This window comes from Phocoena phocoena, chromosome 1, assembly GCF_963924675.1.
Source record: "Phocoena phocoena chromosome 1, mPhoPho1.1, whole genome shotgun sequence".
Taxonomy (NCBI): domain Eukaryota; kingdom Metazoa; phylum Chordata; class Mammalia; order Artiodactyla; family Phocoenidae; genus Phocoena; species Phocoena phocoena.
In genome coordinates, this window is record NC_089219.1 from 15912096 (window position 1) to 15929486 (window position 17391).

Sequence of the window (17391 nt, forward strand, 5' to 3'; positions counted from 1 at the left end):
TGAATTTAAATAAAGGTAGAAAATTACTCCAACAGAAAAAAAGAAGCCTTCAAAGTTAAGAATCTTGTGGAAATTATAGAAAGAATACAGTAATAAAGATGGTAGAGGGGCTTACCTAGTGGCGCAGTGGTTCAGAATCTGCCTGCCAATGCAGGGGACACGGGTTCGAGCCCTGGTCTGGGAAGATCCCACATGCCGCGGAGCAACTAGCCCCGTGAGCCACAATTACTGAGCCTGCGCATCTGGAGCCTGTGCTCCACAACAAGAGAGGCCGCGATAGTGAGAGGCCCGCGCACCGTGATGAGGAGTGGCCTCCGCTTGCCGCAACTAGAGAAAGCCCTCGCACAGAAACAAAGACCCAACACAGCCATAAATAAATAAAAATAAAAAAAAAGATGGTAGAGATTAGTTTCTTAAAAAAGGAAAACTCAGCACAGCTGAGGGATGCCGTTTAGCATCTCCTGGCTTCCAAGCACGTGTTCATCAAGGAGTTTCTAAGCCAAGAGCTTCAACAGTTCTAGCTCTTCAGCTTCAGCTCTGCAGAACTGAGTGACCATCTGTTTTACCACAAAAATGCAAAGCAACTCTACACGTTGGAAAGTAATGTCAGTCAGAACCTCTGACTGGGGGAAACAGTTTAATAATGGTCTTTATCCAATTAAGAATAGACTTTCTCTTCATGGATAAGATTAGAACTTTTGCTTAACCCAAAGAACTGTGATTTATCAGGTTCCAAAGATGAGAAACTTCAACTATAATCCTAAATTTTTGGATTAAGGTTTTAGTTGGCTAAGTACAGCAGTTCACGTGTTAAGGCTGGCTTAACCTCATTCTCCTGACAGATCAGGATGGCAAGGGAATCTCGGCCCGAGCAAGAATAACTTCTTAGGTTCTTTAAAGTAGGTATAAGGGGACTTCCCTGGTGGCACAGTGGTTAAGAATCTGCCTGCCAATGCAGGGGACAAGGGTTCGATCCCTGGTCCGGGAAGATCCCACATGCCGCGGAGCAACTAAGCCTGTACACCACAACTACTGAGCCTGCACTCTAGAGCCCGCGAGCCATAACTACTGAGCCCACATGCCACAACTACTGAAGCCCGTGCGCCTAGAGCCCATGCTCCGCAACGAGAAGCCACTGCAATGAGAAGCCCGCACAACACAATGAAGAGTAGCCCCTGCTCACAACTAGAGAAAGCCCGTGCACAGCAACGAAGACGCAAAGCAGCGAAAAATAAATAAATTTTAAAAAAAAATTAAAAAATAAAGTAGGTGTAAGGATAGGTTAGCAAGCCTATCCTGGGGCTGACAAAATTTTATAAAAGAGCAACAATGGAAAAAACATCAAAGGTATTAGTATATTACCTAGCTCTTGTTTCCAAGTAATTTTCCTGTTAGTTATAGACAATAGACATGACTGGACCAGGTCTCCTTTAGTTAAATCTGCGTGGATGGTTGGGATAGATTTCGGTGTTGAATGCTTTTGTCACATTACTAAGGAATGGACTCCACCCTTCCTGCAATGGTATATCTCTTCGTTCTCATTTGAGCTTTAAGAAGCCAACAATCTCTCTCCCAGCACTTTGTGAGATTCATTTATCAAAGGCAGTTTGTAGGTGGTTTAAGGACATATGAAACACTGTAGCTGAGCTCACTAAAAGCCACTAACAGAGTACTGAAGCCACTGATCCACACGAATAATTGCTGAGTTATCTTTTGCGTTTGCTGTTTTCCTTTCTGTAACATGGAAGTAAAAATTGTGTTCTGCTCCTTGAGAATGGCTGGAAGGGAAATAACCCAAACATCTTTTTGTCTCAATGTCAGGAAGGTGCATGTCTTTGACAAGCTGGGGATTTTCCCTGGAAGAGTGCAATGGCCCTCTTGTCTTTTCCCATGCTGAAAGCAAGGACAGTTTTGTCCTTACCTGAATTCTGTGAATTTAACAGTGTCAGGGTAGGAAGGGACCTTAAATGATCTAAGTGTCTCACTCTATGGTGGAGTACCTGATATACAACATAGCCACCAGGTGACTGTTCAGGCCTTCTTTTTAAAATAAAACAATATCATAAAACACAGAAACCAACCCAAAATCCTGCCACTTTTGATTCCAGAAGAGTATTCTTAGCACAGGTTCCTAACAACTGTACTCTTAAGAATTATTACCTGCTAAACAGCATAACAGAGAATTAGAATTACTTTTAGAATTAGGTCTCTAGGGTTTATCAATTCTTTTGCAGTGCTGTATTTTTCTAGTCCAAGGACATGTGTAGACATTAATCATGAAAAACTGGAATTTATGATCTTGAAGACAAGGACCTTAATAAAATACAAAATGATTTTTAAAAATCTCTTATGCATTAAATAATCAGGTTCAATGTAGTTAGAAACATTTACCATCCATATAAAAATTCAAAAAGCAAATAAACTGGAGCTTGTATTTAAACAGAAAATGGATGGTGGCTAATGCAAGGAGTGGAGTGGAAAAGACTCAAAGTAAGTGTAACACTTATGGCTACTTCAGAGGATAAGGAAAGGCTACTTCCAGGATACTGGAAACTTTTAAATATAAGCTACAGTTCAGCAGCTTTTAAAATTTCATGTTTATTCATATTTTTCAAAATATATGTACATAAAAAAAGGAAGATTTACAACAGGAAAGATTGCCTTACATGCAACACAAATTCCAATAAACTCATGATGGGATCACACATTGATTATGGATCTAATTCAAGCCAATCTTCTCAAGTCCAATTCCCAGCCACACTTCAGGCTGCAGATGGGATCCCAGGAGACAATGCAAATGGAATGAATTAAACAAACATCTTTCGCCTCTGGCAGCACTCAAGGGGCCAGAAGATGTACACCAAAAAGTTTAAGACAATTAAAATGTCAAGTGCCACAGGGAAGATAAATGATAACCAGAAATCAATATTTCTCAGAAAGCTAGTGCTATTTAACACAACTTCACAATACTAAAACAAATACAAATAAGAAAGGGTTAGGTAGTCGGGCTTCATTTGTTTTTTCTTTTCTCTTTTTAAGTAACTCAAAAAGGAAGCCACTTGCTTGTTATCAAAAGTGCTATGGAAAGAAAGGGGGGGAAAAACCCACAGTTTATTTTAGCAAATTGTATGTTTTTCCACTTAATAATTCTACATTAGTAATGGTATAACTCTCCAATATTTCCTTATAAAAAAGGCAAAGAGGAAGTGACAACTTATGCTCCAAATATTAAAAAATATATTTAAACATTTGATCAAGAAGATTTTATATGTTTTGATTTTTGGTAACACAGGTGACGCCAGAAATCACAAATTCAGTATGTTCCTATATTTCCCCTTCCGTCAAAAAACAAGTGGTAGAGAGATCTTGTGCTTGCTTTTGAGGGAATGCAATGCCCAGGGGTCAATGAAAAATACCTAGAAATTGATCAATGTGAAAAGGGGCCCAAAGGAGTCGTGCATCTTCAGAATTGAATGAGATCATAATGTTTTTGGCCTATTTCCAAAGCTAAGACATCTCTGTGTTTATAGTTGGAGAGAAGGGGCTAGTGGAGTGGTTTTATAAATAAGATTAGTTATTATAGCTATAACTGAAGTCTCCAGGCAGGAGGCGTTATGATTCAGTCAGTGCTATACTGCCTCCTTTTTACTTCCAGCACCTGACTAGCATCCCATTTTTGATGCTTTCTAACAAATATAAAAATCTTCGCAACTGTTTAGATAAAACTGGAAGAAAAAAAAAAAAAAAAAAGCCAAAGCTGACCATAAAAAAAGAAAGAGGCTTGGGGTGGGGGGAGAAAAAAGGACAAGTATAGATTATACAGTTCAGGGAAGTCCAGAATTATCGCAGAAATTAAAATGACTGGGAGGGAGGGTGCGGGGGGAGGGGCAGGCACCAAGAAGAGCACCTAAAGCTAACAAATGGCTAAACTGGTTTATTTATATTCCCTCCCCATAATGTTCATAGGGGAGGAAAAAAATGTAATTTTAAAAGCATCGAACTAAAACAAATGCACACTGACCTTAGAAAATAAGATTTTGAATTTCACCATGATACCCTTTCTTCCTATAAAATTTACTTTTTTGCTTTGAAAGATTTCTTCATGGTGGACTTGCCCTTGCCAGGCAATTTCACTTCCTTTCTCACACTGGCTGCAGGCTTCTTTGAAGAGCTACCACTAGGTTTTTTGATGACTGGGGGCGAGGGTCTGGCTTTCTTGGCAGGAGTTTTGGCCTTAGGAGGGGCTTTCTTGGGCAGGGGCCTAGCTTTCCCTCGCTGGGCAGCTGGGACTTTAGGTGCAGGCTTGGACCCTCTCTGCTTCATGGATGCAGCCTTCCCTGGCGACTTGGCTGGGGTTTTCTTCTGCAACCTGTGAGAACCAAAGAGCAAAGGCAATTACTTAGTACTTGAGAGATTCACTTCACCAGGATGACCAGATACTTTGCCAAAAAAGAAATAGCAAAGGTAGAAGTCACCTAGGTTAAGAAGAGGAATGTGGGTTATTACTTTTTACCTAAAGGCTTTACTAAAATTGTATAAAAACTCAACCAATTCCTGAAGTCTACACATAATTCCATGTTTTTCCTAGAAAAATATGGAATTCTTTTTCTTCAAATAACCAAACTATGGACACACACACACAGGTTTGACCAAAGAGTTATTACATATTCACAGTGTTTCACAAGTTTAGAGCCTCTAAATGCTCAAGAACAAGACAAATTCAAATGTTACACAAAGAATCTGAGAAGGATCCTGAACTGTTAACACACTTTTCACAGCCTCTCCTAGTGCTATCATTTTCAGCTCTAAGAAGGGTTTTCCACACGTCCCCACCTTCTCTTAGGTGGTGGCTCTTCATCCTCAGAGTCCTCCTCTGATGACTCATCTTCATGTTCATCCTCATCTTTAGAATCATCTGGCTCTTTCTTTGGAAACAGAACTCCTGGGCTAGTAAGAAAAAAAAAGGTAAAGAGAAGTCCCATCAGGACAAGGAAAAGAATGTGAACCTAGATATGCTCTTCCCTGGACATAACCCACTTCCTCCCACCCTCCCCAATTATGTCAAGTTCGGTTACAAATATCAGGTACAATTTAACCTATTTTGAACAAACATATGAAGTTATGACAAATCTATAAAAGTCCCAGACCATACCCCATTCCCTTCCTCCCTCCATTTAATAAAACTGATACTTCCATCATTTATTTAGTAAACAATTATTTAAGCTCCTGACATGTGTTTGGCACTGTTATCAGCCACTGAATATATAGCAGTGAATGGTCTATACAGCGGTGAACAGCCTACACAGCAGTATATATTTTCTGCCTTTACGATACTGGCAAAAGACCTCAAAAGTGTCATAAAGCCTGAATCTCTTCAAAGTTTTTGAGAAACTCAGCAAGGATATTCTAAATTTTCTTTGTCCTTAATGGTAGAAAACTTGATCCCACTGATTAATAAGTCCTTAAATTATAACACTGTATGTGCATGATTTTGAGAATATTTAAACATTTGGGAAACTCAAATAATATACATTCAATCAAGTAACACTTATGTTTATGCACAAAGAACAATGTAAGAAAGCTACACTATACTGCTGAAATAGGTTTTAGTGGTACATGTCATGGCACTTTATTAGAAACGAAAGTGTAAGAAGGTGAAAGCATGGGTACACAGAAAAATGCTTGGTCCATAGGAGGTGCTCAATACATTTTTTTTGGTTAGATGAATAAATATGTATAAGAGACAAGTTTTCAAAAAAAAAAAAAAGAGACAAGTTTTCAAATAAATAGCCTTGTCTCTATAGTATGAAGAGGCAGATTAGGAATCTTAGAAGTAGCCAGTGCTCTCCCTACGTGGTGCTGGACCATTAAAACATATATAATCCTCTAATAATCTTCCTGTCATTACCACGTACTTTATTCTTTATTAGAAGGAATGAACATCTAAATGACTGGCCAAGAATCTCAAAGAAAATTCAACGCTTGATTTCAGGAATACGCGCCTAACAGTAAGTTCCAGCAGGACAGCCCCAATCCCCCTGTTCTTATATGAAAACCTTCAGCTCTAAAACAATACTGCCTTAAGTAGTCTTTATTTTCAAGTATATTCAGTTCAGTATAACAATAATAAGGGCAAAATAAGTTAAGCCAAACCTGTAATCTGGAGTCAGATTTTAAATTTGCAATGACCAATACTTCACATTATGGGCTAGGTGCTTACCTGGGGTAATAGGGAAAACAGAGCTGGAAGGTGCCACTGAATCCTTTACCAGAGATCTGTTCCATCCACCCATTCTTTTCGCATCTCTGTAGGGTTTTCTTCAGCAAATGCACTGAACAATAAATTCAGAAATGAAGAAAGTACTTATTTATTCAGATTTGATAATTCCCTCAACCACAATCAGTTATACATCAATTTATTGTCCTGACATGTGCTAAGTGAATCCCTTGTGGTCACAGGGATTTTTAACTAATTCACTAAATTATTATTAAGTGTCCATAAATTTGTAAAGAGTTAAATTATAATGGGAAGAGACTTTACAGACCATTGTGTCAAATTCCTCATTGCACAGAAAGTGGAATAGTAGCCAAGGGTGGCTAATGACTTGCCCTACAGTCGTACATAAATGGTTAATAGCCAACTTAAAACTCAATCTCTCATTTCTATTCATTCGAACATCTACTGAGTGCCTGTAAGTACTGATAAGCATTTAGAAGGATATCTATAAAGAGAAAACCAATTTCTCAAGAATCAGCAAACAGTAACAAAACACTATCATGGCTCCCAAAGGCCTCACCAGTTCTCATCTTTCATATAAAAACACATGAAAATACATTTTATAGTGAGTCAGTGTCCAAATAAATAGCTGCCACAATTATTAGTGACACTGGAAAGGTTAATAACCAAATTCATCTTCTCTTACAACACTTGGTCAAAAGAGAAAACCACAGAATAATCTACAGGGTCAATATGCACGATTAAACACAGTATATACCTTAAGTAAAGAAAGAGAAAAAACAGCCATACAAGGGCTTCCCTGGTGCCGCAGTGGTTAAGAATCCACCTGCCAATGCAGGGGACACAGGTTTGAGTCCTGGTCCAGGAAGATCCCACATGCCGTGGAGCAACTAAGCCCGTGCACCACACCACCACAACTACTAAGCCTGTGCTCTAGAGCCCGCGAGCCACAACTACTGAAGCCCGCACGCTTAGAGCCCGTGCCCCGCAACGAGAAGCCCACGCACCGCAACCAAGAGCAGCCCCTGCTCGCTGCAACTAGAGAAAGCCTGCGTGCAGCAACAAAGACCCAATGCAGCCAAAAATAAATAAATTTATTTAAAAAAAAAAGACTTCAAAATTAGCTTTTCATCTAAAACAGTATATTCTAGTTTGTATCTTCTGTTACTTAATTTTCATATTCCTCACCCTACATCATTGTGCCTACTCTCATAGTTCACCGAGAAAATATACACTCTCACTAATCTGTATGAGATAATGCTGCTAAGGCAAGGTTTCTAATCTCAAACCACCACCTGACAGGGTAAATATACTTTACTGAAAAGAAGTATTTTCTGTTTAGGGCTTAAGTCAATAAGAAATAACCTAAGTGGTAAGTATTTTAAAACAATGGCTTGGTTTCAGGGTGATATTAGATGTTCTGGTAAACATTCAGAAGTAGGTGAAAAGATACTATACTTGAGAGGTGTTTCGAACCTAGAAATCTGTCTCTATTATAATAAAAATAAATATCAGAAAAATATAGCAAAGTAAAATCAAATTCTGATCCTCAGCAGACACTGTACATCAAGGATAAGTCTTGATTCTTTTTTTGTAAATAATAAAGTTTGTAAAGTTGTTCCCTCTTGGTTTTCAGTCAGTAGTTAGTGCTTTTTCATTAACAGCATGATCTCTAGGGATCCTTTCACAAGACAATCCCCTGGATCCCCGTTAAATGTGCTCAAGCCTGAGTCTTACTTTGATAGTTGGAATTGGTCCCTGGGTGGTTCTCCAGGACATACTTCTTCAGAGCAGTGGTGGAGCAGGTCTTCGGCTCATTCATGGCAGCAATTGCAGACAAGATGGCATATTCCATCAGGCTTCCACCAAGCAGGGGTTTCTCCCCTGATTTCTTCAGCTGTTTTCCAAGGAGGAAGAGAAAAGCATCAAGACAACACTCTCCCAAAGCAGGTCAAGACAAGACTCCTCTGCACCAGGTGGGTCGGAGTTCCTGCATCAGCACAGATATGTTTTACAATAAATTGTCAGGTTAGGGACTTTCTCTTCCCACTCTTCAGGTATTCAACCTAACTGAGGAGTCCCAACCCTCCTAGGGATATTTCCTCCTTCTATCCACCCCTCCATCCAACTGAAAATAGCAAAAGCCAACCTAACCCAAAGAGAGTGACAGCTCTACTCCAATAAGGAGGTTAACTTGTTATGACCCCAATAAATTAACACTTTTGAGAATACTTCCTTTTTTCTGAATCTGAAAAATGGAGTATTTATAAAAATAATAAATAGCCTTTTTAACCCTGTTAAGGAAAATGGCAACGGAAAAGTTTGATAAATATTTAGGGTATCATACAAAAGAAAATTCTATAACATACTTCAAGGACAAAAGGCTGGGGAACAAAGGTTAGCACCAATAAGCAAAAAGGTTAAAGGACAAACTGAGGTATGGTCTACAATAGTGAGTCTCAAAAGAAAGGTCCACAAGCCCCCTGGGGTTCCTGAGATCCCTTCAGAGGATCTGCAAGGTTAAAACTATTTTCATAATAATACTAAGATATGATTTGCCTTTTTCACTGTGATGACATTTGCACTAATGGTGGAAAAACAATGATGGGTAAAACCGCTGCTACCTGTGGAGGCACAAAAATGTACCAGTAGTTACTGCATTCTTTACTGCTATACGCTCATGGTTAAAAGAAAAAAAAAAAAACAAAAAAAACCCAGTTTCACTTAGGAATGTCCTTGATATAAAAATGATTTTATTAAATCTCAACTCCAATCATGTCTTTTTGATACTTTGATGGGGCAAAGTGAGAAGAATTTATAAAGCATGTCAGTTGCATCTGGAGGGATGGTGGCAGTCTCAAGGAAAAGCACCTAGTGATTGAGCTGTGAGCTGAATTAGCTGCATTTTTCATGGAATATCCTTTTTATTTGAAGGAACAATTAATAGATAAACTATGGTTAATCAGACTTGGGTATCTGGTAGTCATTTTCTTGAAAATGAATTAAGTGAGCCCGTCATATCAAGGAAAACAACTAAGAGTATTTGTTGCCAATGATAAGTTCAACTTTTCAAGAGAAAATTTAAATTGTGGAAAACTTGTATCTACCATCACGAGCACAATAATTTCCCAATACTTAAACGTTGTTCTGATGAGATCAGTGGGCGATATTAATGAATATGATTTTTGTTACTGTTTGATGAAATGTGCCAATATTTTAAAAACTGCATAATTCAATGAACTACTATTCTTCAAATGACCAAGTGATAAAATTATGGTTAAAAGATACACTCAAAGTTCAAGACAGACCAAAGGATTTTAAGGTAACAGAGTACAACAAGTTCACTGATAAGGTTTCAGGTTCCACATGGCACCTTTAACATACTTTAATACCACAAAATCAATGAATGTAATATCGTATTAACAGAATAAAGGACAAAAGCCATATGATCATCTCAAGAGTTTTAGAAAAGGCATTTGACAAATCCAACAGCCATTCATAATAAACTTCCAACAAACCAGTAACGGAAGAGAACTTTCTCAATCTGATAATAGGCATCTATGAAAAACCCACAGTTTTAACGGTGAAAGAATGAATGTTTTCCCTTTAAGATGGGTAAAAAGACGAAGACATCTACTCTCATCACTGCACTGGAGGTTCTATCCAGTGCAATCAGGCATGGAGGAAAAAAAAAAAAAAAAAAAAAGACATCCAGATTGGAAAGGAAGAAGTAAAATGGTCTATTTGCAGATGACATTATCCTGTATGTAGAAAATCCTAGGGAATCCACCCCAAAATCCCAAGGAACCCACAAAAAAACTCTAGAATTGGGCTTCCCTGGTGGCACAGTGGTTAAGAATCTGCCTGCTAATGCAGGGGACACGGGTTCGAGCCCTGGTCCAGGAGAATCCCACATGCCGCGGAGCAACTAAGCCCGTGCACCACAACTACTGAAGCCCGTGCCGCCTAGAGCCCGTGCTCCACAACAAGAGAAGCCACCCCAATGAGAAGCCTGTGCACCACAAAGAGGAGTAGCCCCCGCTCACCATAACTAGAGAAAGCCCACATGCAGCAATGAAGCCGCAAAGCAGTCAAAAATAAAATAAAAGTTAAAAAAAAAAATTATAGAAAAAAACACTCTAGAACTAGTAAATGAGTTCAGCAAGTCACAGGATACAAGATCAAAAGACAAACCAACTGTATTTCTATAGGCTAGCAATGAGCAATCTTAAAATGAAAATAAGAAAATTCCATTCACAATAGCATGGAAAAAGAGTAAAATATTTAGGAATAAATTTAACAAAAGAAATATAAGAACTGTACACTGAAAACTAAAAAACACTGCTGAGAGAAGTTAAAGATCTAAATAAATGAAGAGACAGTGAATGTCCATGGATAGGAAAACTCAACATTGTAAAGACAGTGATTCTTCCCGAATTGATCTATAGGCTCAATGCAATCTCTACCAAAATCCTAGCTGGATTTTTTGTGAAAATTGGTAAGTGAACCCTAAAATTCACACGGAAATGCACAAGATCCAGAATAGTCAAAATACTTTTGAAAAAGAAAAAGTCGAGGACTTATATTTCCCAACTTCAAAACTTACTACAAAGCTACAGTCATCAAGACAGTGTGATCGTGGCATGAGGATTCACATACAGATCAATGGAACAGAACTGAATCCAGAAATAAACCCTTACACTCATGGTCAATTAAGTTTTGATAAAGGTACGAAGGCAATTCAGTGAGAAAGGGACAGTCTTTTCAATAAATGGTTTTGGGACAATTGGATGTCCACATGCAAAAACATGAATTTATAACTCCTACCTCACACCATAAACAAAACAACTCAAAACGGATCACAGACCTAAATGTAAGAGCTAAAGCCATAAAACTCTTAAAAGAAATATAGGAGTAAATCTTCCTGATCTTAAGCTAGGCAATAATTTATTAGATATGTCACCAATAATACAAGCAATTAAAAAAAATGATAAACTGGACTTCATCCAAATTAAACACTTGTGCTTCAAAAGGCACCATTAAGAAAGTGAAAGCATGGGTTCAGGAGAAAATATTTGCAAATCGTATATCTGATAAGGAACTTGTATCTAGTTATATAACTCATAACTCAATAATAAAACAAATAGCTCAATTTTGAAAATAGACCAAGGATCTAAATAGACATTTACCGAAGAAGATAAATAAATGTCCATTAAGCACATGAAAAAATGGTCAACATCAGTAGTCTTAGGGGAATGCCAAACAAAACCATGAGACACCACTTTGTACTCACTAGTGTGGCTATAATTTAAAAAAGACAATAAACGTGTTGGCAAAGATAAGGAGAAACTGGAACCCTTATACATACATTGCTGGTGGGAATGCAAAATGATGCAGCCACTTGGGCAGTTTCTTAAAACAAATTTACCATATAGTCCAGGCAGTCCACACGCCTACTTATATACCCAAGGGAAATAAAAATGTATATCCACACAAAGATTTGGACATTAAATGTTCACAGGCAACATTAACCATAATAGTTAAAAAGTGGAAATAACCCAACTTGTGAATGGATAAACAAAGCGTGGCAGATCCATACAGTGGAATACTATTTGGCAATAAAAGGAATGAAGTACTGATTCATGCTGCAACATGGATAAACCTAAAAAAACATTATGCTAAGTGAAAGACGTCAGACACAAAAGACCACATAATGTATGATTTTACCTACATGAAATATGTAAAAAGGCAAATCTATACAGAGAAAAAATAGATCAACAGGTTGGATGGGGATGGGAACAGGGAGTGATGCAAACGGGCCCAAGAGATCTTTTTTGGGTGATGGAAATGCTCTAAAATTGGACGGTGGTGATGGTTATACAACACTGTAAATTGACTAAGAATCACTGAATTATACATTGTAACAAAATGGTTGTATCTTATGGTGTATAAATCATACTTCAATAAAGCTATTACAAAATACTATCATTTGTTGAGTTTTGGTTTACTATCAAAGAATAGTATCAACCTCTACCTGAAAATTATCTTAAAATACTCCACATTTATCTAACTGTACTCCTGTGTGAGCTGGATTTTCTTCATAGATGTAACCCAAAATATATTAAAACAGATACCAGCTGTCTTCTATTAAGCTAGACAGTGAAGACTTTTGTAAAAACGTAATAGATAGTAACCCTCTTCTCATTAAAATTTTTTTTATTTTGGGAAATACAGGGGTTTTTTTTGGTCGTGCCACGTGGCATATGCAGAATCTTAGTTCCCTGACCAGGGATCAAACCCGTATCCCCTGCATTGGGAGCACAGAGGCTTAACCACTGGACCTCCAGGGAAGTCCCATGGGAAATACAGTTTTCATAAAAAGTGTTATTTATGTTACATGCAATGGGTTTATTATTTTTTAAATGAATTAATATTTAAAATTTTCCTCAGTTGTGATTTCTAATATGGTAAATGTTGATATGCATAACCCACATAAACAAAACCTCTTGGGGCCCTCAATACATTTTTGGAGTATAAGGAGGTCCTGAAACCACAACTTTTGAGAACTACTTCTCTACAACCAAGCCTTTTTAGCCTCTAACCTGGAATGTCCCAGAAGCACCTTTGCCAGTTATTTGTTCTAACTGGCCTCTCTCTACTGCTCTCTGCAGAGCATTCTTCAACAGCTGAGGCCTGCAGAGAAAACATAAAATAACAATAAATATATTAATGAAGGTAAGATTTGAAGAAAACAGAACCAGGGTTATTCTAAAGAACTAAAGTTCTGATTGCTATTATATGTGTAGTACTTTGTTAAAACAGTAAAGTAATAAATTGTTGGCACCCTTAGTAAGTGGTATTTCTTTTTTCTTCAAGCAAAGAAGCTAAGTCATTACCTGTACATACAGAACCATGAACCATACAGAACCAATTTCCAACTTGCCAGGGTACTCCAAAAGCCTCTTTTTTACCATCAGACTACAAAAGCAACCAAACTTTGTACTCAAGCAAAGAATGGATATCTTTAAAGTCCCATCTAATTCTGATATTCTCTGCGGCAAAATTCCTGATTTTTTAAAAGTACATACGCATTAACAAAAAATGGAGTTGTTTCTTACAAACCAGTATCTAAGGTCAGCCTAATAAAACACATTCCATGAGAAAGAAAATAGGTTGTTTTTAACATAGTACCTCTGCCTTAAGAGGGTTGTATTAAAAAAAGCAAAAACAAAAACAAAAAACTAGGTCATCAAAACCAAATGGCAGGCAAGAAGAAATCAAATATCATTAAAAACATAAGAACAGGAATTCCCTGGTGGTCCAGTGGTAAAGAATTCGCCTTCCAATGCAGGGGATGCAGGTTTGATTCCTGGTCCAGGAACTAAGATCCCACATGCCACAACTAAGCCCAGGTGCCACAACTACTGAGCTTGTGCGCCTCAATGAGAGAGCCCGTGTGCCGCAAACTTCAGAGTCCACAGGCTCTGGAGCCTGCGTGCCATGCTAGAGAGAGAAAACCTGCACATCACTACTAGAGAGAAGCCCGTGTGCTGCAACCAAGGCCCGACACAGCCAAAAAAAATATAAGTAAATAAAATAAAATATTAAAACAAAAACAGCACAGAAACACATAAGAACAAAGTGTTGAGGCAAGAGCTGCTCTGTCAAGGAGCAATGGTCTGAACGGTGGGTGAAGAATGTCAGGTGCAGGGAGAAATCAATCAAGTTGACTTAGGGCTTAAAGGGGTCTGTGGTACGGAACAAGACAAAATGGAAAGCTATACACCCAGGCCAACAACAGGACATCTGAAGAAAGGGTTAATCGTAACCCAAAAGTTAAGAGATGTGTTTTGCCACACCTCCCCAGAATTACTAGAATAGCACCCAAGGAGCAGAAAATCATGAGACTTCTCTGAAACTGATTACTTGATAAGTTGAAAAGATTAACAACTTGGCAGCCCACTGAGGGGCAGAATGATGAGGGCCAAACTATTACCACTTGAGGTGATTTATCGAGCTTTGATACTTTTGTTTGGAGAAGAAATTTTGAATCTTTTCTCCAACCACTAAACATTACAGCCCGAGCTGACACTAGAGTTATTAATTACATTATCCACATGTTTGGGGTAGAAGGGTGGAGGGGATCCCCTGTTCTAACAGGATGCTAAAGAGCAGAAACCATGCTATCAAATCTTGTACATCCTGACACTCCAAATGAAGAAACTCCCTCTCCACCAAATCACAATCCAAGTATTTCTAAGCCAGTGCTATTCCATTCAGGACAAATATGATTTATGCCATAACCCAAAACACACTCAAAGTCATTCACCCCACAAGTATTTACTGAGTATTTATTATGGTTATGCAGGAATAAACACTTAGATCTAGTCACTAAACTCAAGGAATTTAAGAGATGATGAATACATAATAACTATGGTAGAGAATAATAAGGTTCAGGGTTGAAGTATGTGCATAGAGCTTTGGGAACACAATTGAAGGAATGATTTAACTGTCAAACAATTTTACAATTAGTTGCTCTGTAAGTTAGATTCCAATGGAGGATCATACAGCTCAAGTTAAACACTGAAACCCTAGTCTCTTGTATCACATTAAACAACCAATCTGAGAAGTATCTTCTTTTTTTTTTTGGCCATGCCACGATGCTTGCGGGATCCTAGTTCCTCGATCAGGGATCGAACCCAGGCCCTTGGCAGTGAAAGCTTGGAGTCTTAACCACTGGACTGCCAGGGAATTCCCTGAGAAGAGTCTTCTTAACGAAGGTTCAAATGCTTCAGGAATGAGTTTTCAGTTAAATAGGTTTCCTTAACATTTTTGTTTTCTCAGCAATACCAGTCATTACCTTAGCATACACCTTATCCTGGGCCTTTAGAAATCTCACAGTTCTATCACTCACTCCTACCTTCAGGTAAAACCACACTTACCAAGTGCTTCAAAGCTTCTCAGATTGGCCCTTTCTCTCTCATCACTGTTATAACCTTCGTACAAGCCACCATGGTCTCCCTTCCGGGCACCGTGCTGCTGTTTTCATAGTGCACACCACTACTAAGTCAATAAGCCTATAAGGGCCTCCTTCACTGTTATAACCTTCGTACAAGCCACCATGGTCTCCCTTCCAGGCACCGTGCTGCTGTTTTCACGGTGCACACCACTACTAAGTCAATAAGCCTATAAGGGCTTCCTTTACTATGTGACTCAGTTGATCAGGTGTCAGGTCTTAATGCGTCCACCCAGCTTCAAAGCTTTCCATGGCCTGGTGCCAGCCCTTGTTAATCTAGATCCAGGCAGGCTTCTTTCCGTTCCGCAAAAAGAATGCCAACTCCTGCCTCTGAAATTTTTTCATGAAGCTCCTTTAAGATGCCTTCTCCACTCTATCACTACATCTAAATTCTACACATTCTCTAGACCCATCTCAATGGGATGGGACCCGACTGGATCCTCACCTTGATTGGATGGGGCGCCCAATCAATCCCCATCTGTTTAACTCACTGCTAACTCCCAAGCACAATTCCTTTTTCTGAAAAATTCTAGTCTGTATCACACCATTCTGTACCTATGATGGTGCTAACTAAGTGCTGCTGTAAATGTTTTACACGTATGGAATAAACAAGAGAATACAACAACCCCAAGAAACAGGTAGTACTATTGCCCATACTTTACTGAATGGGAAAAGTTAAGTGACAGAAAAATTAAGTCATTCCTCCCAGATCACACAGCCAGGCCGTGGAAGAACCAGGTTATAAACTTGAGCAGTCTGATTCCAGATTTTGCATTTTTACTTACTATGCTAGGTAGGCCTGCACTTTCCAATATAAGACAGCCCTGGACAGTGGAAAAAGCAAGAGGTTATAATGGAAAAATGGAATAAAGTTCTGCTTTCACCAGTGAATAGCCGAGTAACCCAGGGTAAGATCTTTATCAGCAAAATTGAGGTAGGAATACCTATTTTTAAGTCTATTTTGAGAATTACAGAAAACAATGCAAAATAAATGTTTTTAAAAGCCCTATACAAAGTTATTTTATACAATTTGTTTATTATAACACATTTATAACAAATTTTTATATTTATTGTAACAAGTTTTTCTTTTTAAAAATAAGATGAATAGAACAGCTTAATTAGAAAGCAGGGAATAGTGAGTGATTGTCGGTGGCTATGTTTTTCAACTGTGGAGAAAGTCTACACTGAGAGAGATAAAAACGAAAGCAATGCACAAAGCGAATGGAAGGTAAGGGAGGGAGTGGCAGGAATCTTAAGAGTTACATCAATCTGTTAGAAACGCATGGACAGAATTAAGAAGATCAAGACTCTTGAAAGTACTTAGAGTTTAAACTGTTAAGAAATTGAGGGATCTCCAGAGAAATTAATATGTTTAGAGAAAAGTATGGGGGTAAAATTGCATCTTGGGCTACGCTCATATTTTGGTATGCACAGAAAGAGAAAAATCAAGAGAATACGATGAAGTTACACCATACACAAGGATCAGACATTAAAATTTGATTTCTAATGTCATATGACAGCATTACCTTTGAGAGCACCTTCTTAGAGGCCAACCCAAAGCCTATGTAAAGCCAACATACCCCATTTTTCTCTAGGGTTGCAAAAAACATTGTTAATAAAGGAGGTGACTTGCGTGTTATATAAAAACACTGTCTTTAAACATTAGAATCGTATTTAGTATGGTGTGATGCTCATACCATGAGAACCACGTTGGAATTGAGACTCACTAATAATACTAACATTAGATGAGATATTATTACATGCCAGGCACTGTTATTTATTTATTTGGCCGTGCCGGGTCTTAGTTGTGGCATGTGGGATTTTTGTTGTGGCATGCAGGATCTTTTTTTTTTTTAAGTTGTGGCATGTGGACTCTTAGCTGCAGCAGCATTCGGGATCTAGTTCCCAGACCAGGGATCGAGTTCCGGCCCCCTGCACTGGAAGCGCAGTCTTCACTACTGGACCACCAGGGAAGTCTCAGGCACTGTTCTAAGTGCTTAACACATACTAAGGTTCCTAACAACTCTATGACTTAAACACTGTTTATCAATGCGGAAACCAAGACACAAAGGGATAACTTATTCAGAGATATAAAGCTAGAAATGACAGACTCAGGATTTAAACATAAGGGTCAGGT

General features: G+C 38.4%; 1 protein-coding gene across 3 annotated transcripts in view; it reads right to left on the reverse strand.

The window, feature by feature from the left end:
- Positions 1 to 2582: 2582 nt before the first annotated feature.
- The window catches only part of HP1BP3 (heterochromatin protein 1 binding protein 3), a 35466-nt gene continuing 20657 nt past the window's right edge, over positions 2583 to 17391 (reverse strand). The window contains exons 9-13 of one of the 3 annotated variants that reach the window (XM_065879402.1): positions 12841 to 12931; positions 7976 to 8135; positions 6221 to 6332; positions 4834 to 4947; positions 2583 to 4369 (exon numbers count right to left, since the gene is read on the reverse strand). In XM_065879402.1, coding sequence (XP_065735474.1) covers positions 4075 to 4369; positions 4834 to 4947; positions 6221 to 6332; positions 7976 to 8135; positions 12841 to 12931 — 772 coding nt within the window. In that variant the 3' untranslated portion in view covers positions 2583 to 4074. Of the gene's footprint in view, positions 4370 to 4833; positions 4948 to 6220; positions 6333 to 7975; positions 8136 to 12674; positions 12932 to 17391 lie in introns of those variants that run through there. The other 2 variants (XM_065879410.1, XM_065879416.1) reach the window with 2 other exon arrangements.